The following is a 24,385-nucleotide window of genomic DNA, read 5'->3' as shown; positions in this document are numbered from 1 at the left end:
CGGAAATGCCCTTTACCTTCCTGCCGTAGCAGTTCCTATTTATCTACTTGCACTTTGACGTGCTTTCGAACTGCTAGGTTGGCAGGAGCAGGGACCGATCAACGGGAGCTCACCCCGTCGCGGGGATTCAAACCGCCGACCTTCTGATCGGCAAGTCCTACGCTCTGTGGTTTAACCCACAGCGCCACCCGCGTCCCTGAAAAGCTGTGGATACTCCATAGGTAAAACTAAAGGTAAAGGACCTCTGGACGGTTAAGTCCAGTCAAAGGTGACTATGGGGTTGTGGCGCTCATCTTGCTTTCAGGCCGAGGGAGCCAGCGTTTGTTCACAGACAGCTTTCCGGGTCATGTGGCTAGCAGGACTAAACCGCTACTGGCGCACAGAGGACTGTGACGAGTGCCAGAGTGCATGGAAATGCCATTTACCTTCCTGCTGCAGTGGTACCTATTTATCTCCTTGCGCTGGTGTGCTTTCGAACTGCTAGGCTGGCAGGAGCTGGGACAGAGCAACGGGAACTCACCCCGTCTCAGGGATTCGAACCGCCAACCTTCTGATCGGCAAGCCCAAGAGGCTCAGTGGTTTAGACCACAGCACCACCCAAATCTCCTTTTATATGTGTGTGTGTGTGTGTGTATATACACACACATATATATATAAAATTTTTATTAGTTTTTTTAACATACCATTTTCAACAATAATTAAACCTACTTTTACATCTTATTCATATTTTTGACTGTCCTGTCTGAAAATTGTCCAATATAATCTCTTAGTACACATATCTTACTTTCCCTCCTATTACAGTGGTACCTCGGGTTAAGGACTTAATTCATTCCGGAGGTCTGTACTTAACCTGAAACTGCTCTTAACCTGAAGCACCACTTTAGCTAATGGGGCCTCCTGCTGCTGCCGCGCCGTCGGAGCACAATTTCTGTTCTCATCCTGAAGCAAAGTTCTTAACCTGATGCACTATTTCTGGGTTAGCGGAGTCTGTAACCTGAAGCGTATGTAACCTGAAGCGTATGTAACCTGAGGTACCACTGTACATTTAAAACTCATAACCAATGTCTCTATTTTTTCTACTTTATAACACTTCGTATATTTCTCCTTACGAAACTTCTTGCAGTCCTACTAGCGTAATTTGTTGATTACAGTTGCTCTTCAAATAATTCATATACTTTTTCCAATCTTCTGTAAATCTCTGATCCCGCAGGTTTCGAATCCTTCCTGTCATTTTGTCCAATTCTGCATAGTCCATTAAATTCGTCTGCCATTCTTCTTTCGTCAGAATTTCTTCTTGCTTCCACTTCTGGACTAACAATACTCTTGCCGCTGTGCGCCACCCAAATCCCATATGTTATTCCATATGTTCTTATGAACATAGGAAGAGCCTATTGGATCTGGCCAATGCCCTATCTAGTCCAGGATCCTGTACTCGCAGCTGCCAACCAAATGCCTTGGGAAACCTGTTATCAGGATTTGAGCATAGGAGCAACTCTGTCTTCCTGTGGTTTCCAGCATTCAGACGCATCAATGCCTCCAACTGTGGAAGCAGAGCAGAATTATTCTGGCTAGAAGCCATTGATATTTTGAATTATGGTTCTGGAGGAGACTCTTGAGAGTCCCATGGACTGCAAGAAGATCAAGCCTCTCCATTCTGAAGGAAATCAGCCCTGAGTGCTCACTGGAAGGACAGATCCTGAAGCTGAGGCTCCAAGACTTTGGCCACCTCATGAGAAGAGAAGACTCCCTGGAAAAGACCCTGATGTTGGGAAAGATGGAGGACACAAGGAGAAGGGGACGACAGAGGACAAGGTGGTGGGACAGTGTTCTCGAAGCTACGAACATGAGTTTGACCAAACTGCGGGAGGCAGTGGAAGACAGGAGTGCCTGGCGTGCTCTGGTCCAGGGGGTCACGAAGAGTCGCACAACTAAATGACTAAACAACAACAGCCATTGATAGCCCTCTCCTCCTCCATGAATCTGCCTAAATCCCTTTTAAAGCCTTCCAGCTTGCTAGCCATTGCTGTCTCCTGTGGCTACTGTTTGCCCCACATGACTGGGCATGTGGAATACTTATGAGCTCTATTTACGCCATTGCCCTGCTATCTCTCTCTCCCCACAGAAACCTTCCTTTTTCATTTTTACATCCCCCTTCCTCCACGAGCCAGGTTTAATTTGAGGGTTTTTAAAAGCCGACGTCAACAGCAACAAGGCAACAAACAAACAAATAATGCTGCTGTCCCTATTTACGTGACACGGGTCTAGAAGATTTTGGGGTTTTTAAAATAAAATTCTTCCAGCTGCGTTAAGTGAAAGCACAGGAGTTAAAAAAACCCAGGAAATATCCCAACTTGGGAGGAAGGTGGGACAGAAACATGTTGAACCACAAGAGCCAATACCATCCACTTCACAAAAGCTGTCTGCAGAATCATCATGCCGTGTCCATCGAATCACAGCCCTCGCCGTTTCCTCACTACAAATCAAGCAAGAAAATATTTGTCACTAGACATTATAGCATTCTTACATAATATTAAAAATAATGGGGATAACTCATTCAGTAGAGGATGAAACTCTTAAATCTCAAGATCACAGATTCAAGCCCCAACTAGGTGAAATATTCCTACATTGCACAGGGATGTAATAATAACAACAACAACAATAATAATTACTATTACCATTATCATTCAATTTATATACTGCCCTGTATCAGAAGTTCCCAGGGTGGTGTACAACATTAAAAACACATTACAGAAAACCTTATTAAAAACATAACATAATAGTAAATAGTAATAGTAAAATAATCATAATAAAATAACCATTATAGGTGACCCTTGTGGTCCCTTCCAACTACCGTATTTTTCGCCCTATAGGATGCACTTTCCCCCCTCCAAAAATGAAGGGGAAATCTGTGTGCGTCCTATGGGACGAATGCAGGCTTTCGCTGAAGCTTGGAGAGCTAGAGGCTTCAGGAAGCTATCCGCAAAGCCTGGGGAGCCCGCGGGGCTGCACGGAGCGCCGGGCGCACTGAAGCAAAGCGCCCCGCACTTCGGAAAGACATCCGCAGCCTCCTGCACGGAGCACGGGGCGTGCTGAAGCAGAGCGCCCCACGCTTCAGGCAGACATCCGCAGCCTAGGGAGCCCTGCGGGAACTCCTGCAGGGCTCCCTAGGCTGTGGATAGCAGCCTCCTGCATGGATAGCAGAGTGCCCTGCGCTTCGGGCAGACCCACAAGCTCGGGGGACAGCGGGGAGGTGCAGCGCCGCCATACCGCTGTTCCCCGACCTGGTTTTTTCCTTTATTTCCCCCCAAAAAAACTGGGTGCATCCTATGGGCCGGTGCGCCTTATGGGACGAAAAATACGGTATACAATTTTTATTTATGTGGAAATTGTTTCCCATTTGGTTGTGTATTTTTCTGATGGGGTTTATTTATTGTAATTATGTAAATCTTGTTATGCTGTAAGCCGCCTTGAGCATTTTTTTTTAACTGTGGAAAGGCGGCATACAAATAAAAAATGATGATGATGATGATTTAAACCACTCTGGGAATTGTAGCTCTGGGATGGGAATAAAGGGGATCTCCGAACAACGCTCAGCACAAACTCCCAGGATTCTCTGGGGGGAGCCATGACTGTTTATAAAGTGGTATTGTAGTGATTTAGGTGTGCGGTGCAGTTGTGGCCTTGCAGGTGTGATTCGGACGCTTCCTGTTGCCTTTGTGAGCTTCAGGTGCCCACAGGACTCGAAACAGCGAGAAGGGAGCTTGCAGCAAAGTCTCTACAGCTTTCGGAGTTAAGAAACACCAGCAGCTACCCTGCCTCACAGGCCACCCCAGTTTTTCAAGATGAAGACATCACACCTCAGGGATCCATCAACGGCTCCAAGTCTCTCAGCTTCTTCGCAGTCCTCGGTGAGGTGGGCAGCGGCTTCAGAATACTGCAAAGCAAAACAACAGGTTTGTTTTCAAGCTGATTAGAGCCCACTGCCGTGGGGAAGGCCACCAGGAGTCACCAAACCCAACCAAGGCAGAAGAAAGCTACCAGCCAGCCCACGGACCACCCAGGAAGTCACATCGGGACCTACCCAGACCACCCACATTGCAGCTTTGTGAGCTGGCCAAACTGGTGCGGTGACTTCTTCTTCTTTTTTTGTATTTTTATTAAAGATTTTCTTGATTTACAGAAGTACAGTGGTGCCCCGCAAGACAAATGCCTCACAAGACGGAAAACTCGCTAGACGAAAGAGTTTTCCGTTTTGGAGGTGCTTCGCAAAACGAATTTCCTATGGGCTTGCTTCGCAAGATGAAAATGTATTGTGAGTTCCTGCGGGGGTTTTTTTCCTCCCCCCCCCCTTTTTCTAAGCCACTAAGCTGCTTATCCGCTAAGCCGCTAAAAGCCGCTAATAGCGCTAATCCGCTAAGCCGTCAATGGGCTTGCTTCGCAAGACAAAAAAACCACTAGACGAAGAGACTCGCGGAACGGATTCTTTTCGTCTTGCGAGGCACCACTGTATGTGTAATGTCTCTCTCTTGTAACATTTTTACAAATCAGTTTCATTTGTTGAGATGTTAGAAAAGGGGGAGAGGGGTGGAAGATGGGTAGGGGTGGGGTGGGGTGGGTGGCGATGTTTCTATTTTACTTAATATATATGGGGTTTGGTGTTTGCTTGTGCAGGTCCTCTGCTATTCACTTGTGTTCCTTTGGTGGTGAGAGAGGCTGGGGTTGGCCTAGGGTGCAGTTATTCATTTGTGGTTGGCTGGGGTGGTCTTTGTTTTCATGTGTGAGTGGGGTGGGTGGGTGTTTTGGATCAGGTTAGCCATATTGATTTATATGCTGTTGGTGGATTATTGTCCTTGTCTTGTTGGGCTGTGTATGTGATAAAAGGGAGCCATACCGGGGTGAAGGCGTCTTCTTCTATTTGTCCCCGTGTCAGTTTCAGTTTATTGCTTAATTTTTCTAGTAGGGCTGTTTCCCATACTATTTGGTACCATTGGTCCATGCTTACTCCTGACAGGTCTCTCCAGTGTCTGGTTATGGTATTTCTGGCTGCTGAAAGTAGGTGGGTTATAAGTTCTTTGTGGTGTAAACAGGCATTATTGTCTTGGAATATGTTTAGTAGGGCCAATTCTGGGGTGATTTCTAATATTTGCTTAGTTAAACGGCCTCGGTCCAGTATACTTGAAGGAGCGTCTCCACCCCCATCATTCTGCCCGGACGCTGAGGGCCTTCTGGCGGTTCCCTCATTGCGAGAAGCAAAGCTACAGGGAACCAGACAAAGGGCCTTCTTGGTAGTAGCGCCTGCCCCGTGGAACGCCCTTCCAGCAGATGTCAAAGCGATAAACAACTACCTGACATTCAGAAGACATCTTAAGGCAGCCCTGGTTTCTATGGAAGCCACCCAGAGTGGCTGGGGAGGCCCAGCCAGATGGGCGGGGTATAAGTAATAAATTATTATTATTATTATTATTATTATTATTATTATTATTATTATTATTATTATTATTTTACATATTTCACGTATGGTTGTTGTCCAGAATAGTTGGATTTTGGGGCACTCCCACCACATGTGGAGGTATGTGCCTATGGAGGTGACCCTCTCCAGCATTTTGGTGAGGTTCCTGGGCATATTAGTGCTAGTTTTCTGGGTGTTAGGTACCACCTGTAGGTGAGTTTCAGTGTGAGTTCTTTTCTTTTCATTGGTGTGGATTTAAAGGGGGGTTTAGACCACATTCTGGTCCGTTGAGTGGGGTTAATCTCATAGCCTAGGCCATTCTCCCATTGTTTTGGTGCAGTGACTTTTCTGGGGGAAAGAGAGGGTGCGTTTGGTGAAATCCCATGGGCATGAAAGCCCCGGAAATAGCTAATCCAAGAATGATGGGAAGTGGCATAATGTGGATTGCCAGCGTTCCGGGCGACGCGGAGGGATGGGGTTCGGAGGGAGGTAAATGGACGGCGTACGCATGCGCATTCAACTGCCTAATGGCATCCGTGTTACCCAGGAGATCGGAGTTGCAGAAATTGTTGTTGAATTGTCTGGTTATGTCACTGGTTCGCACGGGAAAGCCGTTTTGAACGGAGCCCATTGACACAACCGGATGTTGAACTTTTGCACCCCTAACCATTCTGCCCCCCACGCTACACCATTGATGGTATATAGCGATGTTAAATTAATGAGAATATTAGAAAATTTTCATTTAAAATAGAATATTCATTTTCATTCTATTATTCTTCTCCTAGGAAAGGGCAGAACTAGGTCACAGTTCAGTAGCTCCGTTTTGCCCGGGACCCTTACCTTGTTGTGACTCTCCGACCTAATTCTGCCAGGGACTTCATCCTGAAAACAGAAGATGCAAAATTAAATCTCATTTCACTGTAAGCCATCTCCCCTATTATTACAGGAGTACCTCGGGTTACAGACGCTTCACGTTACAGACGCTTCAGGTTACAGACTCCGCTAACCCAGAAATAGTGCTTCAGGTTAAGAACTTTGCTTCAGGATGAGAACAGAAATCGTGCTCCAGCGGTGTGGCGGCAGCAGGAGGCCCTATTAGCTAAAGTGGTGCTTCAGGTTAAGAACAGTTTCAGGTTAAGAACGGACCTCCAGAACGAATTAAGTTCTTAGCCCGAGGTACCACAGTATTATTATTATTATTATTATTATTATTATTATTATTATTATACCCTGCCCATCTGGCTGGGTTCCCCAGCCACTCTGGGCGGCTCCCAACAGAACACTAAAAACAGAATAAAACATCAAACATTAAAAACTTCCCTAAACAGGGCTGCCTTCAGATGTCTTCTAAAAGTTTGGTAGTTATTTTTCTCTTTGACATCTGGTGGGAGGGCGTTCCACAGGGTGGGCGCCACCACCGAGAAGGCCCTCTGCCTGGTTCCCTGTAACTTGGCTTCTCACACTGAGGGAACCGCCAGAAGGCCCTCGGAGCTGGACCTCAGTGTCCGGGTAGAACGATGGGGGTGGAGGCGCTCCTTCAGTTATACTGGACCGAGGCCATTTATAATGCTTGGATCCATTTACATCTGAAGGCAGCCCTGTTTAGGGAAGTTTTTAATATGTGACATTTTAATGTATTTTTAATCTTTGTTGGAAGCCGCCCAGAGTGGCTATAGAAGGGCAGGGTACAAATAAATTATTATTATTATTATTATTAGACTCATAGAATCATAGAATCATAGAGTTGGAAGTGACCACAAGGGCCATCGAGTCCAACCCCCTGCCAAGCAGGAAACAGGTGCAGGTTTTCCCTGTTTGGCATTCTGTAAATTTAATAAAATCAAAGAATCATAGAATTGGAAAGGACCCCCAGAGTCAAACCCCATGTGATGCACGGATTTCAACAGCACCCCTGTCCTTCAGGCCCTTCTCTCTCATTTCTCCCTGGCCTTGCTTTGTCTCTGTTTCCGCCTGCCCTCGGCCACTTGGGGTTTGCTATCACGGTACCCTCTCACCAGGATCTGGCATGGTTTGGCAGCCCCAGATGCACGAAGAGGAGGAGGAGGAGGAGGAGGAGGAGAAAAGAGAAGACGCTAACAGACATTGGCAGCCCTCTCCTCCATGAATTAATCCAGTCTTTTGAAACCATCCCAGCTGGTGGGTATCGCTGCCTCTTGTGGCAGCGAGTTCCACAGATCAACTCTGCGGTGAATAAGTCCTTTCTCTTATCTGTCCCGATTCTTCCAACATTCAGCTTCCTTGGATACCGGAGCTTTAAGGTGGCTGCAAATCTCTGGCCGTGCTCATCTCCTCGCAGGTCTCGACTTCCGGGCCTTCTGCTTGCTGCTGAGCCTGTGCCATCAGCAGCCTTTAAAGAAATATCTCTTCCTTCCTCTCAAGCGAGACCTTGTGTTTGGGGACAAGAGCCTGGCAGGAATCACAAACCTGATTGCATCTGCCTGCAGTGCTGATGGAAGGAGTCCCTAATCTGAACGCAAGACAGGAATCTGCCCAAATGCATGTCATACAATGTAAGGAGGGGAAGAGATGCCAGTTCTGTGTTAGGGCTTGGCACTTGCCTCAAGTCTTTTTATTAAATTTCCTGTTTAGCAATTTAAAATACTCCTTTTAACATCCTTAAAAAATCAGTCACTTCCCTTCTTCATTTTGCATATTATAAATCCCTGCATGTGAAAGGCTGGGCTGGATGAATCCCAAGCCGGAATTAAGATTGCCTTAAGAAATATCAACAGCCTCAGATATGCAGATGACACAAACTTGATGGCAGGAAGTGAGGAGGAATTAAAGAACCTTTTAATGAGGGGGAAAGAGGAGAGCGCAAAATATGGTCTGAAGCTCAACATCAAAAAAACGAAGATCATGGCCACTGGGCCCATCACCTCCTGGCAAATAGAAAGGGAAGAAATGGAGGCAGTAAGAGATTTTACTTTCTTGGGCTCCATGATCACTGCAGATGGTGACAGCAGCCACAAAATTAAAAGACGCCTGCTTCTTGGGAGAAAGGCGATGGCAGAGAAAAAGCAGAGACATCACCTTGCCAACAAAGGTCCGTATAGTTAAAGCTATGGTTTTCCCAGTAGTGATGTATGGAAGTGAGAGCTGGACCGTAAAGAAGGCTGATCGCCAAAGAATTGATGCTTTTGAATTCTGGTGCTGGAGGAGACTCTTGGGATTCTATGATTCTATGATTCTATAGGAGTGCTCTGATGGTGTTTCCTGCTTGGCAGGGTGCTGGACTCGATGGCCCTTGTGGTCTCTTCCAACTATGATTCTATGAGAGTCCCATGGACTGCAAGAAGATCAAGCCCCTCCATTCTGAAGGAAATCAGCCCTGAGTGCTCACTGGAAGGACAAATCCTGAAGCTGAGGCTCCAATACTTTGGCCACCTCATGAGAAGAGAAGACTCCCTGGAAAAGACCCTGATGTTGGGAAAAATGGAGGGCACAAGGAGAAGGGGACGACAGAGGACGAGATGGTTGGAGACTGTTCTCAAAACTATGAGCATGAGTTTGACCAAACCGCGGGAGGCAGTGGAAGACAGGAGTGCCTGGCGTGCTCTGGTCCTGGGGGTCACAGAGAGTCGGACACAACTAAATGACTAAACAACAACAAATCCCTGCATATTTTACATAAGCTATACCAATCGGTTTTCCATTATGACACCCACCAAAACTTATTTACACTGTTGAATTTATCTTAATGCTGCCAACGTTTTCCAGTGTTCAGTGGTACCTCAGGTTAAGTACTTGATTAGTTCCGGAGGTCCGTTCTTAACCTGAAACTGTTCTTAACCTGAAGCACCAGTTTAGCTAATGGGGCCTCCTGCTGCCGCTACTCCACCAGAGCACGATTTCTGTTCTCATCCTGAAGCAAAGTTCTTAACCCGAGGTATTATTTCTGGTTACAGATTGGTAGCCGTGTTGGTCTGCCATAGTCAAAACAAAATAAAAAAAATCCTTCCAGTAGCACCTTAAAGACCAACTAAGTTAGTTCTAGGTATGAGCTTTCGTGGGCATGTATCTGAAGAAGTGTGCATGCACACGAAAGCTCATACCTAGAACTAACTTAGTTGGTCTTTAAGATGCTACTGGAAGGATTTTTTTTATTATTTCTGGCTTAGCGAAGTCTGTAACCTGAAGTGTATGTAACCCGAGGTACCACTGTACACAATTTCCTTCCCCCAATGTAGTCAATAAACATTTTCCAAACTTCTCTAAACGTATGTTCTTCTTGTTCTCTATATGTTAAGTCTGTAAGCTGTGCAGAGCATGAGACTCTTAATCTCAGGGTTTCGTGAGTTTGAGCCCCACGTTAGGCCAAAAGATTCCTGCATTGCAGGGGTTGAAGTAGATGCTGCTCGTGGTCCCTTCTGTGATTCTGCGACGTTTCACACTTACCGATGGGCATGGCTTTACAGCACAGTCTCTAATTCCACAGTGACTGTCGTCGCTCCAAAAAGGACAAGGCTTCTTTAGGTTAACCTGCAGAGATCAAGGCAGAAAACGCTTCGGTTGGTCTAGGGGATTTTTAGTTCCAGGCAAGAGATTTTAACTTCTCAGGAAAAGATGAAAAAACTTTTAGATTTACGATATGCGTTCCGATGAGGGAAGCCCCGCTTTTTCTTTTTCTTTTGAGAAATGGTTTGCCAAGGCATTTTGGGGGGACAGACATTTTTAAAAAAGAAAAGTATAAGCATTACCTCGTAATATCTGAAATAATCACTTTCCAAAAGTTTCTGCAGGCTGGGGAAAATCTTGCGGTTGTTGTAGCTGTCAATAGTCTCAACATCGCAAGTGCAGTCGTCCAAATGGCCAGTCACCTAAGGAAATTAAGAAGCAGTGAGGACTGGAAAGCAGCGAAATAATTAGGGGACGTCTAACAAAAACAACAACATAATTAGCATTGATATGTGTACTGAAATGATGAAAGCACTTTACATACTCGATCCAGGTCACCTTAAAACAAACCTACCAGGGGTAAATTGAATGTTACACAGAGGTGTGTGTACTGAAACCCAAATTTTTAAAAAAGTAAGTAAAAGCATCATCAGGAGGCTGCGATTTTGAGTGGCAGAGGGGCTCAACTCTGGCTACTTGCCCCTGCCCCCCACAAAAAAATATCACCCTGCCCCACCTGATTCCCCCACACTTTAAGCTTTATATTTAGCTTCACTACGGCATAATTTTAGAAAGTACCTTATGTGGCAAGGACCTACAGGGTTATAAAGATTAGGACTAGCCGCCTGAGAAACAGTTTCTATCCAATGCGATTTTGGTATTAAACGCAGTGTAAGGTAGTCTCTATGGGATTACAGTGGTACCTCGGGTTAAGTACTTAATTCGTTCCGGAGGTCCGTACTTAACCTGAAACTGTACTTAACCTGAAGCACCACTTTAGCTAATGAGGCCTCCTGCTGCTGCCGTGCCGCCGGAGCACGGTTTCTGTTCTCATCCTGAAGCAAAGTTCTTAACCTGAAGCACTATTTCTGGGTTAGCAGAGTCTGTAACCTGAAGCATATGTAACCTGAAGCGTATGTAACCCGAGGTACCACTGTATATTGTATTTAATTATGGGGTATCAGAGTTTTTAGCGGGTTAACCAGGCTGGGATAGCTGGGATAGCAGGCTTGTTGGTTTTTGAATGTCTGGTGTAGATTTTTTTAACTTCGTTGTTCTGTATGGGACAATTGACAATGAAGATTATCATATCGTATCATATGCGATGGAAGTGTCCTATCTATCCTGAAAAGTCTTTAGATAATTATTCTTTAATATAACCTTGGTACTACTACAGGTTACAGGAGTACACCAAACCCTCAAAGGCAGACTATATTTATGATTCAGCTCAGCCTGAAATTGCAGTAATAATAATAATAATAATAATAATAATTCCAAATTGAGTTAATAGACTGTAAAGATAAAATTTTATCAAGAATATATAGTTTATTACTAGAATGGTATACAAAAGACGAAGAAGTAAAGGAATCAATGATAAAATGGGCAATTGATATTGGGCATAACATTGAATTGGATGCATGGAAAAGATTATGGAAGGAGGGTTTGAGATTTACAGGATGTATGGCTTTAAAGGAAAACTTGCTAAAAATGATGTATAGATGGCATTTGACGCCAGTAAAATTAGCTAAAATGTTTAGGAAAAAAGAAAGGAAATGTTGGAAATGTAAAAAGGCAGATGGCGACTATTTCCATATGTGGTGGACCTGCGATAAGGTAAAAAAATTTTGGGAATCAATTTATAATGAACTCAAAAAAATATTTAGATATACTTTCCCCAAAAGACCGGAAGCGTGTCTATTAGGCTTAATAGGAACAGAAATTAAAATAGAAGATCAAAATTTGTTCATGTATGCTACAGCTGCCGTGAGGACCCTTCTGGCCCAAAGATGGAAAGTACAAGATATACCAACTATTCAGGAGTGGCAGGCGAAGTTGACAGAATATGCAGAACTTGCCAAACTGTCAGGGAGGATCCGGGACCAGGGAGATCAAAGATACCAAAATAATTGGAGTAAATTTATTGAATATTTAAAGAAGAATTGTAAAGAGGTCAAGACACTAGCAGGATTGACATAATACCTCCAATGTATAATAGTACTAATATGAGAATGATATGCATGATGGAAAAAGGATAAATATACCAGTTGTGGGGAGGGAGGGGGGGTCGCGACTCGGCAGAGTGAAAGGAATGTATGGTGCTATTACAATTTGTTGGAAAAGAATATATAAGGAAAACAATAAAAATTCACTTGGGAAAAAAAATGAAATTGCAGCAGCAATAATAATAATAATAATAATAATAATAATAAAAATAAAAAATAGGCTTCAATGCATGCAGGAAATTGTCCCTCTCTGGAGCCTTGCCATTCTAAGAAAAAGCTTTCAGGTCACTTTTTCTGCCCTGCCATTGCTGGCATGTTGTTGTGAAGCAACAACACCCCCTGGGGAAACTGAATTCGAGAAGCTTTTATGAGCGCAGTTGCTTCCGGCAAAGGAAACTTCAGAGGTGGCCTGGCAGCACGTAGGCAGGAAGGAAGTTGCCAAACGCCAGAGAGATGCAAATCCCAGCCTGCTTCTTATTCAACTTCTCCTTGCACTTCCTAGTCAAATGCAAAGCGTTGCCACCTGGGCTCCCTCCTCAATGGCCAGGGCTGTTGTTGACACAGCCTGCCAATCCGGCACCTGTTCACCTGCTGTGTTCCAGGTGGCCGGGTTTAGCTGGCTGGGCTTTTCAAATGCATGGCTTTTCCAATCTCATTGAAGATGGAGAAGGTGTGTATCCCAGGGGTGGGCAAACTAAAGCCCGGGGGTCGGATCCAGCCCAATCGCCTTCTCAATCCGGCCTGCGGACGGTCTGGGAATCAATATATTTTTACATGAGTAGAATGTGTCCTTTTATTTAAAATGCATCTCTGGGTTATTTGTGGGGCCTGCCTGGTGTTTTAACATTTAATTTTAAATACAGTGGACACTCGGATTGCGAACATGATCCGTGCGGGATGCACGTTCGCAACCCACAGCGTTCGCAACCCGCGTTTGTGCAGGCACGGGTTGCGATTCGGTGCTTCTGCGCATGCGCAAAGTGCAATTTAGCATTTCTGCGCATGCACAACCGTCGAAACCCGGAAGTAACCTATTCCAGTACTTTGGGGTTTCGGTGGCCCGCAACCCGAAAAAACACAACCTGAAGCGGCTGTAACCTGAGGTATGACTGTAAAAGAATGTGTGTTTTTATTTAAAATACATCTCTGGGTTATTTGTGGGGCATAGGAATTCGTTCATATATTCTTTTCCAAATATAGTCCGGCCCCCCACAAGGTCTGAGGGACAGTGGACCGGCCCCCTGCTGAAAAAGTTTGCTGACCCCTGGTGTATCCCCTCTATACCTCTAAGTTACACACACACTCTCTCTCTCTCTCTCTCTTTTTCTCTCCAGGAGAGAAGGAATCTGCTCCGCTCCCCTCCCAGCCTTGCAAATGAGTCACCCAGCAGACACACCAGCTGGCAGCAAGGCACTTTTGCGCAGACACACAACACATAATTAACTTGCAGAATGCACTCCCTCGAGATGTGGCAAGAGCACAATAGCTTGGGTGTGATGTTCAAACGAAAGGATGAGTCAGAACGCAAGCTCTGTTAGCTGGGGTGCCCCCAACTAAATTGAGCCTCCATGGTCAGAGGCACTGTACCTACAGATGTTGGAGTCAGATGCTGGGCAGAAAACACAGGACGCATTTTCATCATGGCCAACTGGAGAAATTTAGCTGTCATCTGATAGAAAAAGGACATTGGGCATCCCTAGCTCTGACCAAGCAAAGCAATCTTTAGATTCTAATTCACCAGACCGATCAACTAATTAAATAATTTATTATTTTTAATCACTCGCCATCAACAAAATATGCGTATGTATTTATTTTTTAAATGTTATTGGGGTTTTTTGCATTTTATTATTATTCATTTATTGAATTTATATCCTGCCCTTCCTCCCGAAGGAGTTTTTACCGCTGTTGTGTTTTTATTTCTTACACTAAATTCTCACAACAACCCTGCAAGGTTTGTCACTCAGGCAAGCAGCGATTGAAAACCAGGCCTGCCTAAAACCTCAATACAGATTGCTTTCTGAAATATGAAAGGAAGTCAAGTTGCAATTTAAGGAAATGGAGTCCCTTCCTCCTCTATCAGCTTCTACAATTGCAAGTTGCTCCCAGCGGTGAATTAGCGAAAGCTTTTGGGCACAATCCTGACTCCCCATCCTGTCAGAGAGGCTTTATGGAGCATGGCAGCTGCAACAGAAGGTGGAGGTCCTGCTCTCATGATGACGGTGAGACCGGTTTGGGATCCACCAGATCCCAGGCTAGCTCAGTCCCACCTCTGCCCTTGGAACGCCCCATTTCAGGACTTTTCACTGGGCCATACTGGGGGGTGGGTGGTCAGGGTATATAATATCCCACCTGTGGGCCTCCCAGTTACCAACGTTCATGGAATCACAGAGGATGAGCTAACCCAATCCCATGAAATGCAAGAATCACACCTTGGGAGATCACTTGCGTCCAGCCCAGGAAATCTCGGAAGCGGCTTTGCAGCACACAGGTCAAAGAAGAAGTTTCCAAACGCCAGAGAGATGCCAAACCTGACATGCTTCCAGTTCAAGATCAGTGCCAGATTTGCTCATAGCTGTCAACCTTCCCTTTTTTTGCGGGAAATTCCCTTATTCCAGCGCCGTTTCCCGCTGCTATCCCAGATGATTAGATATCCCGTAGACTGTCCCCGGGACAGGCGAGGCTGCTGATCCCGTATTTTCAAATCTGAAAGTTGAGAGCTATGGATTTGCGTATAAGCTAAACAAGCTAAAGCTTAAAGGTAAAGGGACCCCTGACCGTTAGGTCCAGTTGTAGCCGACTCTGGGGTTGCGGCGCTCATCTCGCTTTACTGGCCGAGGGAGCCGGCATACAGCTTCCGGGTCATGTGACCGGCATGACTCAGCCGCTTCTGGTGAATCAGAGCAGCGCATGGAAACGCTGTTTACCTTCCCGCCAGAGCGGTACCTATTTATCTACTTGCACTTTGACGTGCTTTTGAACTGCTGAGTTGGCAGGAGCAGGGACCGAGCAACGGGAGCTCACCCCGTCGCGGGGATTCAAACCGCCGACCTTCTGATCAGCATGTCCTAGGCTCTGTGCTTTAACCCACAGCGCCACCCACGTCCCTTTTAAGCTATAGCTTAGGGGGCCCCCAAAACAAATTTTAAGGGGGAAAAACCTGGATGTACAGTCATACCTTGGGCTGAAGTAGCTTTAAGTTAAGTATTTTCGTGTTGCGCTCCGCGGCGACCCGGAAGTAACGGAGCACGTTACTTTCGGGTTCCGCCGCTCGCGCATGCACAGACCCTCAAAATGATATCACGCGCATGTGCAAAAGCAGTGAAACACGACCTGTGCGTGCGCAGACGCATGTTACATTTACTTCAGGATGCGAACAGGGCTCCGGAATGGATCCCGTTTGTATCCAGAGGTACCACTGTACATTTCCAAAATATAAGATAAAAAACAAATAAAATAAAACCTACATCCAGCAACAGTGTTTTGTGCTGTGTACGCTCCTATGATGTGTCATGGGCCACGCCTGCTAGCCTGCTCCCTAAAATATCACACATTTTGTTATGTGCAAATAGCTTTAGATACCTATTAGGTCCATAAATTACCATATAGCATATATTCAACACAAAAAACAGCAACAATTTCTTGTTGACAAAGGACAGCTGGACATAGGAAGGGCCCCATTACTTTCAGTAGATTAGGGCAGGCTTCCTCAGCCTTGGCCCTCCAGATGTTTTTGGCCTACGACTCCCATGATCCCTAGCTAGCAGAACCAGTGGTCAGGGATGATGGGAATTGTAGTCCCAAAACATCTGGAGGGCCAAGGCTGAGGAACCTAAATCTAGCTCTGTTCAAGATGTTAAGTTATAAGGCCCTAAAGCAGAGCTTTCCAAATGGTGTGTCGCGACACATTTGTGTGTCGGCTGGAGTGTGTAGGTGTGTCAAATGAATGCTCCCTGCATTCCTCCCGGGGATGGAAAGAGGTTACCTGTAGTTTAATCTCCGGTTTGCTAGTAAAACTGAATTACTGTGTCGCAAAATGATGCGGGTCTAAAAAAGTGAAAAGTCTGGAAAGCTCTGCCCTAAAACAACCAGGGACCCAAATATTCAGAAGGGGTTTCTCCCATGTTGGTTTTGCCTTTGCCTCAGGATCTTTGGGGGGGGGGGTCCCGCTCAGAAGGTCAGTGGTTCGAATCCCCACGATGGGGTGAGCTCCCGTCGCTCGGTCCCTGCTCCTGCCCACCTAGCAGTTTGAAAGTACATCAAAGCGCAAGTAGATAAATAGGTACCGCTCTGGCGGGAAGGTAAACGGCGTTTCCGTGCGCTGCTCTGGTTCGCCAGAAGCGGCTTAGTCATGCTGGCCACATGACCCAGAAGCTGTACGCCGGCTCCCTCGGCCAATAAAGCGAGATGAGCGCTGCAACCCCAGAGTCAGCCATGACTGGGCCTAATGGTCAGGGGTCCCTTTACCTTTACTTTCCCACCCACAGCCAAGGGTGATCCCCAATGGCCAAGCGCAACAGCAGGACCCTAGCTCTGGAAAGACCTGCCCTGTCTTGAACCCGTGTCAATCTCTTTCTAGCAGTTGCTGAGGATGCACACTTTTTCGCAACCTTTTCTCACACTGGCCAACCAGATGCCACTTCTGGGAAACCTGCAATGAGGATTCGAACACAAGACCCCTCTCCCTTCCCGTGGCTACCAGCAACTGACTTCCAGAAGCATTGCTGTCTCTGTTTGGCCACTCCATTATTTTTGCTCTCGTTTCATGGCAATCACATGCAGAATGTTCTTGCAGGTTGTTTTTTTTATGATCATTGTGATTTTATGATTTATGCAACCCAGCCTGGGTGGGATCTTTTGGCTAAAGGGTAAATAAATCCATCAGCTCAATGGCAGCTTAGGGGCAACTTCTCAAGAGTAAACACATTTACGAGGGAGATTTCTCCTGGGTAAATGCAGCCCACGGGGAGGGGTTTTCCACCAGGCAGCGCAGTCTAGTATTGTCTACCACCCAGGAAAGGACACATTTCAGAACGGCTGGTGTAATTTCTCACACACTACGCCACCTCTGTTTACACCTTCCGCATTTCCTCCTCCACCACTCTATCATTTGCACATTAAGAGAGTTCAAAAGAACATATTAAAGAACTCCAGGCACCTACACACACACACACACACACACACAAAGAAAAAGCATTGCAAGTGACAGAGGAATAACTTATTAGTCTTAGTCACCCCCTATAAAAAGAACTCAGCAAACAGATGGAGGAGAAGGCCATGGAGAAATTACTGTTACGGCTAAAACGGCAAGCATTGTTAATTCAAGAAAAGCTGGACGGGAGATCAGAGTCAAACCAGGAGGATCTGGGGCAGTGACTGTTTACAAGACTACAACTCTATGGGCGGCATCCAATGAAGCAGTCCCGTTAGTGCAAGATTTCTAATTGTACCACAGAACTGTTCCCTTGCATCCTCTCCAAAGCCTGCTCCAGAGGTTTTCAGGGGAACCCCCAAAACAAATTTAAGGGGTGCACAGAGAAAGGGCGGGAAGTTTTGCTCCACAGCCGAAACTCCTCGCACTAACAGTATTACTTTGTTGGAATACCACCTTATGCATCCGATTTCATTTTGCAAAAGGCACATAGACAAAATACTAGAAATCTGAGACAGGAATCTATCCCAGCCTTCCCTAAGCTGGTGAGTTAGGGATGCCCAAAGCAAGAAAAGGGCACGAGGTTGGGGAAAGCTGCAATACTAGGTCTGGATCCCCTGCTCAGTCAAAGACTGAGCAAGCAGTTTGAAGCAGGGGCCTGATCCACTAGGAAGTACCGGTAGATTGTCTGAAATAACAGGGTTGCCATAAGACAGTCTGGCTCTGTTCCATTAAAGTGAGTGCTGCAGGTGATGTCTGGGGCAGGATGAGGGCTGAACAGGGCATGACCTGAAGTAGGAATGTACAAAGTAACAATGAAGAGCAGGGGTAGGGAACCTAAGGCCCGGGGGCAGGATGTGGCCCAATCACCTTCTAAATCCGGCCCGCGGATGGTCCGGAAATCAGCGTGTTTTTAAATGAGTAGAATGTGTCCTTTTATTTAAAATGCATTTCTGGGTTATATGTGGGGCATAGGAATTTGTTCATACTTTCTTCATAATACAGTGGTTAAGTACTTAATTCATTCCGGAGGTCCATTCTTAACCTGAAACTGTTCTTAACCTAAAGCACCACTTTAGCTAATGAGGCCTCCTGCTGCTGCCGGAGCATGATTTCTGTTCTTAACCCGAGGTACTATTTCTGGGTTAGCGGAGTCTGTAACCTGAAGCGTCTGTAACCCGAGGTACCACTGTATATTCCGGCCCACCACATGGTCTGAGGGACAGTGGACCAGCCCTTGGCTGAAAAATGTTGTGACCCCTGAAGAAGAGAGTGCCTCTGGCCATATCCAGAGTACCCACCACAACCTACCTAGGGAAGTTTTTATTGTTTGATGTTGCAATGTGTGTTTACTATTTTTTGTTGGGAGCTGCCCAGAGTGGCTGGAGCAACACAGTCAGATGGGCGGCATATACATTATTATTATTATTATTATTATTATTATTATTATTATTATTATTATTACTACACTTTTAGGGGTCTCAGTTTCTTCAGTCAGGGTGGAACCCCAGTTCTTGCCTTCCTTCACACCTTCCTTCTTCCCAAAGGCACCAAAGCTCTGCCACCCTGTGCGCGCTTCCTGAAAAGATAGTTCTTCGGGATTTACCGCTGAGTATGTTTAGGATCGCACTGCCAGTTATCGGCAGGTTGCGCCCTGGGAGTTCCCTGCTCTCGTTGAAAGAAGGCAGGCGCAATTAGCAGCTGGTGTAAGGAGCAGCGCCTTTGGGACTGAGGACACGGCGAGGAAGAGCTGAACCGCCACCGCAAGTCTCATTAAGCAATGCAAATCAATGAATAATGTAATTAAGGAGAAGGAGATCAACAGTGATTTGCGTCTCCTAAAGACTAACGAGAGAAGCTCAGCCAAAAAGCAAAAAAACCCAAAACCTTTCCAAGGGGAGGCGCGTGGAAAAGGAAACGCGACCCCCGAACGTCTCCAACCCATCACCAATTCAGCTCCTGAATCCAGGCCGCCATCGTGCCCTGAGCATGTGCAGAGTGCCTTCAGAGGATGGGGGCTCCGGGACCAGTTCTCCCCCTCGGCTGTTTACAGCGCAACCCGAATCCCCAACCGGATCGGATCCCTTTCCTCCGGAGCAAACCCCGTGGCGCTGCGTTTTTACGCACCAGGCGCTCCCCGGGACCGGCGGCAGCCGAGGTTGGGAGCGCGCGGGCGGGCGCGCGGGCGCGCGACACTCACCTGGCAGAAGCAGCGCTGCTCGGCGGAGCCCGGCGGTTGCGCGCAAGTTGCGCAGCCCAGGAGGAGAGGCACGAGGAAGGCGAGAAGCGGCTGCATGGCTGCGCGCGAGTAATGTGGCTCTGCCGCGCGGCTCAGCTCCGAAGCGCCGGCGCCGGGGCGGCTCCGTCCCGCCTCCTGCCTCCGCCTCCTGCCGGTGGACGTGCGGCCCGGCCCGCAGGCGAGGAGCGGCGCGGCCGGCGGGTTTCCCCGGCCTGATCTGGCCCGGCCTCATTGGCGGAGGAAGCCGCCCGGCCCCGCCTGGCCGGCGCGCCGGACGTTGCCAGGCGCTCGCTTGCTCCCGAGGAAGCCGCATGCGTGCACTGCATCACCCGGCGCTATTTTGGAGCGGCCGCAAGCCTTCATTGGAGCCAATTTGATTCCCTCCCCCCTCTTTCTTTTTTCTTTTTCCTTTCTCCTCCTGTGATGAAGCTGCATTTTAATATTTTAATGCTGTATTTTAATCTTGTTTTTAAGTTGTATTCATGCAACTTGTTATTATTATTGCTTGTTAGCCGCCCTGAGCCAGGCCTTGGCTGGGGAGGGCGGGGTATAAATAAATTATTATTATTATTATTATTATTATTATTATTATCATCATCATCATCATCATTATTCAGTTTGCCGAATTAAATGGGAATTGGGAATTGTAGAACGCAAACAAAAGCATACATTTCCTACAGAGACACGGAAAGCTATCCAATCTTAGAAGCGCTGGGGGAGGCAGCAATTCAGATGTCCAGGAAACAACTTTTAGAAGGCAGCCCCGCATGCTGAAGATTTTAATGTTTGGTGGTTTATTATGTTTTTATATGTGTTGGAAGCTGCCCAGAGTAGGCAACCCAGTCAGATGGGTGGGGTACAAATAACAACAACAACAACAACAATTGTCAATAAATTGTTGTTGTTGTATTTCAGGAGGGAGAAGCCCAGGAGGAAGTGATGGCTTTAAAAGAGAAAGGGTCACGGATGGCTACAAGCCACAGTTGGAGGCAGGAAATGCTTCTGAATACTAATTGTTGGAATGGAAACCACAACAAGGGAGAAAGGGCTCTTGTGCCCGAATCCTTCTCCCTGGTTTCCCACAGGCACAGCGGCGTAGCGTGGGGTGTCAGCACCCGGGGCAAGGCAAGTAATTTGTGCCCCTAACCCCTAACCCCTAATCTGCCGCCGCTGCCAGCTTCTTCTTGCTGCTGCCTGGGCTGCTGCCATGGGGCTCTGCTACAGCCTGCGCCCGAGGCTCTTTGGCGACTCCGGAGGCAGCAAGCGCCCCCCCCAGATGTTGCGCCCGGTGCGGCCGGGCCCCCCTGCACCCCCCACACTATGCCACTGCACAGGCATCTGGTTGGCCTCTGTGAGAAGAGGATGCTGGGATAGATGGGCCGTGTTCTTATTGTGGCTACTAGCCACAATGGCTGTAGCCCCATTTGTACTGCATACAGCAACTGTAAATAGGTAATCTCCAAAGAATCCCCAAGCCTGTGATTTATTCATTATTTCATAAACTCTATATACCACTTGGTTTTTTAAATATAATAATAATTAAATAATTTATTATTTATACCCCACCCATCTGGCTGGGTTTCCTGAGCCACTCTGGGCGGTTTCCAAATACAATAGTCTATTAAACATTAAAAGCTTCCCTAAACGGGGCTGCCTTCAGTTGTCTTCTAAAAACTAGACTGGAGACTGGGAGCAGCTGCCGAGGCCACATAACACCGGTCCTGAAAGACCTACACTGGCTCCCAATACGTTTCCGGGCTCAATTCAAAGTGTTGGTGCTGACCTTGAAAGCCCTAAACGGCCTCAAAGGCCCAGTAGACCTGAAGGAGCGTCTCCACCCCCATCATTCAGCCAGACACTGAGGTCCAGCTCTGACGGCCTTCCGGTGGTTCCCTCACTGTGAAAAGCCAAGTTACAGGGAACCAGGCAGAGGGCCTTCTCGGTGGTGGCGCCCGCCCTGTGGAACACCTTCCCATCAGATGTCAAAGAAATAAACAACTATCTGACTTTTAGAAGACTATTATCATAGTTGCTGCATTCTGAAAAACAGCCTCAACATGGTTTGCAAAAAGGATAAAACAATAAAATTATTAGGGAAAGCAATCAAAACATTCAAAAAATTAACACCAGCAATAAATGAGGGGTGGAATCTTCAATATAAACATATATACAGTGGTGCCCCGCAAGACGAATGCCTCGCAAGACGGAAAACCCGCTAGACGAAAGGGTTTTCCGTTTTGGAGGCACTTCGCAAAACGAATTCCCCTATGGGCTCGCTTCGCAAGATGAAATGTCTTGCGAGTTCTTGCGGGTTTTTCCCCCTTTTCCCCCCTTTTCCTAAGCCGCTAAGCCACTTAACAGCTGATCGCTAAAAGCTGCTAAACCGCTAATAGTGCTAATCCGCTATGCTGTCAATGGGCTTGCTTCGCAAGACGAAAAAAACGCTATACGAAGAGCCTCATGGAACGGATTAATTTCGTCTTGCGAGGCACCACTGTATAAATATAAAATGTTTTTAGCAGGTGCCAATAAGAGTTCAATGAAGATGCCTACCTGATGTCAGTAACAGGGAGTTCCAAAGTGTAGGTGCTGCCATGCGGAAAAATCAATTTCCTACAAATGTGGAACAGGTATTCTGTGGCACCTATAGCAGGGCCAGTTCTGCAGATCAAACTGGATGAGTGGGCATTTGTGGGGTAAGGTGACCTCATAGTTAAACTTGTCCCCAGCGCTTTGTATACTTGCACCTTGAGTTTGACCTTGTCATTCGTTACAGGTGTGGTGAGCTGCTGAGAGACGCCTATTCCCTTCCCAGATCTACAATTCCCGGATCTACAATGTTTGAACAATCAATCCCTCTTCCCAGGGAACTCTCCGGGAGTTGTAGAGCAGGGAGGGGAACAGGGTCTCCAAACAATAGTCTAACAAATGTATAGTCGGATGGGGACCCTACCCTTAGAGTCAGTTTTGCTGGAAACAGTGGAGAGAGAGATACTTTTGGACTCAGGTCCTGTTTCGGGGAACATAAGAAGAGCCTTCGGGATCAGGCGCATCTACTCCTGTGTAAGCGTGCATCAAATTGCCACCTTAATTCTAAGAAGAAGAAGAAGAGTTTGGACTTGATATCCCACATTTCACTCCCTTTAAGGAGTCTCAAAGCGACTAATATTCTCCTTTCCCTTCCTCCCCCACAACAAACACTCTGTGAGGTGAGTGGGGCTGAGAGACTTCAGAGAAGTATGACTAGCCCAAGGTCACCTAGCAGCTGCATGTGGAGGAGCGGAGACACAAACCCGGTTCACCAGATTACGAGTCTATCACTCTTAACCACTACACCACACTGGCTCTCCAGACACACATTGGCATGCATTTACTGCCCAGTCTTATGCCTGCTTAAACTCCACTGAGTTCAACAGAACTTGCTCACAAGAGTACACAAGGGTGGAATTGGCCCTGGGATTTGGTTGTGGGTCAAAATTTGGGCAACCGGCATTGGAAAGAAAGCACACCCTGGAATTGTGAGATGCCGGGGACTGTGTGCTGCAATGAGCAATCTTTGCATCAGCTCTTAAATGCAACTGTGTGGGCCAACTTGCTGATGCATCAGGGCGTGTTAATGATTAATAGCAGAGCCGTGAATGTGCCGGCTGGTCTATCAAGGACAGCTCACAATGTCACCTGCAGATTGGATAAATGCAAATTAGAAGGAACCATCATAAGGTGGATACACAACCAGTTGGGAGGTAGCCACACCCATTGGGTAGTAATTTATAAATCCCTGTCATTCCAGGTGGAGATAACAACCCATGCAGAGCCGTCTTTCCCATTGGTCTTAGTGGTTTGCTGCGCCAGGGCGCCTGCCTCTCGGGGGCGCCCTAGTGAGTGGGGGAGTTGCGCAGCTTTGCCGGCAGCCTCCCCTTTCCCTGCATGCCTGCCAGCTGTGCCCCTCCAACTATATGGCTGGCGGGAGTGCAGCTTCCTTCCCAAGCCTCCGCAGGAGGATAGCGAACCCCGCAGAGAAGAAGAGGAGGAGTTTGGATTTGATATCCCGCTTTATCACTACCCTAAGGAATCTCTAAGGGACGTGAGTGGCGTTGTGGGTTAAACCACAGAGCCTAGGACTTGCCGATCAGAAGGTCGGCGGTTCGAATCCCCACAACGGGGTGAGCTCCCATTGCTCGGTCCCTGCTCCTGCCAACCTAGCAGTTCAAAAGCGCGTCAAAGTGCAAGTAGATAAATAGGTACCGCTCCGGCGGGAAGGTAAACGGCGTTTCCGTGCACTGCTCTGGTTCGCCAGAAGCGGCTTAGTCATGCTGGCCACTTGACCCGGAAGCTGTCTGCGGACAAACGCCGGCTCCCCTGGCCAATAAAAGCGAGATGAGCGCCGCAACCCCAGAGTCGGTCACGACGGGACCTAATGGTCAGGGGTCCTTTTACCTTTAAGGAGTCTCAAAGTGGCTAACATTCTCCTTTCCCTTCCTCCCCCACAACAAACACTCTGTGAGGTGAGTGGGGCTGAGAGACTTCAGAGAAGTGTGACTGGCCCAAGGTCACCCAGCAGCTGCAGGTGGAGGAGCGGGGAAGCGAACCCGGTTCACCAGATTACGAGTCCACCACTATTAACCACTGCACCACACTGGCTCTCCCACCTTCCCTCCCAAACCTCTGCATCTGCTTAAGACGGCCCTGCTCCCGTCGTTGTCCTCCTCCTGCTTCCTGGCAAAAGGCGGTGCGCAGCCTTCCGAGGCTGCCTTCTTGGGTGCCCCAATGCCGGAGAGCATGTCCGCCAGCATGTTTTCCTTCTTGATTGCTGCCACCACACTGGGGATTGGGTCCTGGAGGGATCTTTGCACCACGGCGCCAGATATGCTTAAGATGGCCCTGAATCCATGGTCCTATTGCCTCTG

The 24,385-nt window shown here is 47.2% G+C and overlaps 1 protein-coding gene across 1 annotated transcript in view; it reads right to left on the bottom strand.

Moving 5' to 3' along the window:
- The window catches only part of ERO1A (endoplasmic reticulum oxidoreductase 1 alpha), a 37,180-nt gene extending 17,519 nt beyond the window's left edge, over nt 1-19,661 (bottom strand). The window contains exons 1-6 of the mRNA XM_081867459.1: nt 19,440-19,661; nt 10,171-10,290; nt 9,869-9,952; nt 6,290-6,331; nt 3,858-3,934; nt 2,400-2,473 (exon numbers count right to left, since the gene is read on the bottom strand). Of these exons, the coding sequence (XP_081723585.1) occupies nt 2,400-2,473; nt 3,858-3,934; nt 6,290-6,331; nt 9,869-9,952; nt 10,171-10,290; nt 19,440-19,535 (493 nt within the window). The 5' untranslated portion in view covers nt 19,536-19,661. The remainder of the gene's footprint in view (nt 1-2,399; nt 2,474-3,857; nt 3,935-6,289; nt 6,332-9,868; nt 9,953-10,170; nt 10,291-19,439) is intronic.
- Nucleotides 19,662-24,385: the final 4,724 nt, after the last annotated feature.

The sequence above is a fragment of the Podarcis erhardii genome, assembly GCF_964252035.2.
Source record: "Podarcis erhardii genome assembly, chromosome: 1".
NCBI classification, from domain to species: Eukaryota; Metazoa; Chordata; class Lepidosauria; order Squamata; family Lacertidae; genus Podarcis; species Podarcis erhardii.
Note: the sequence above shows the minus strand (reverse complement) of the source record. Positions and strands in the feature narration are given on the sequence as shown.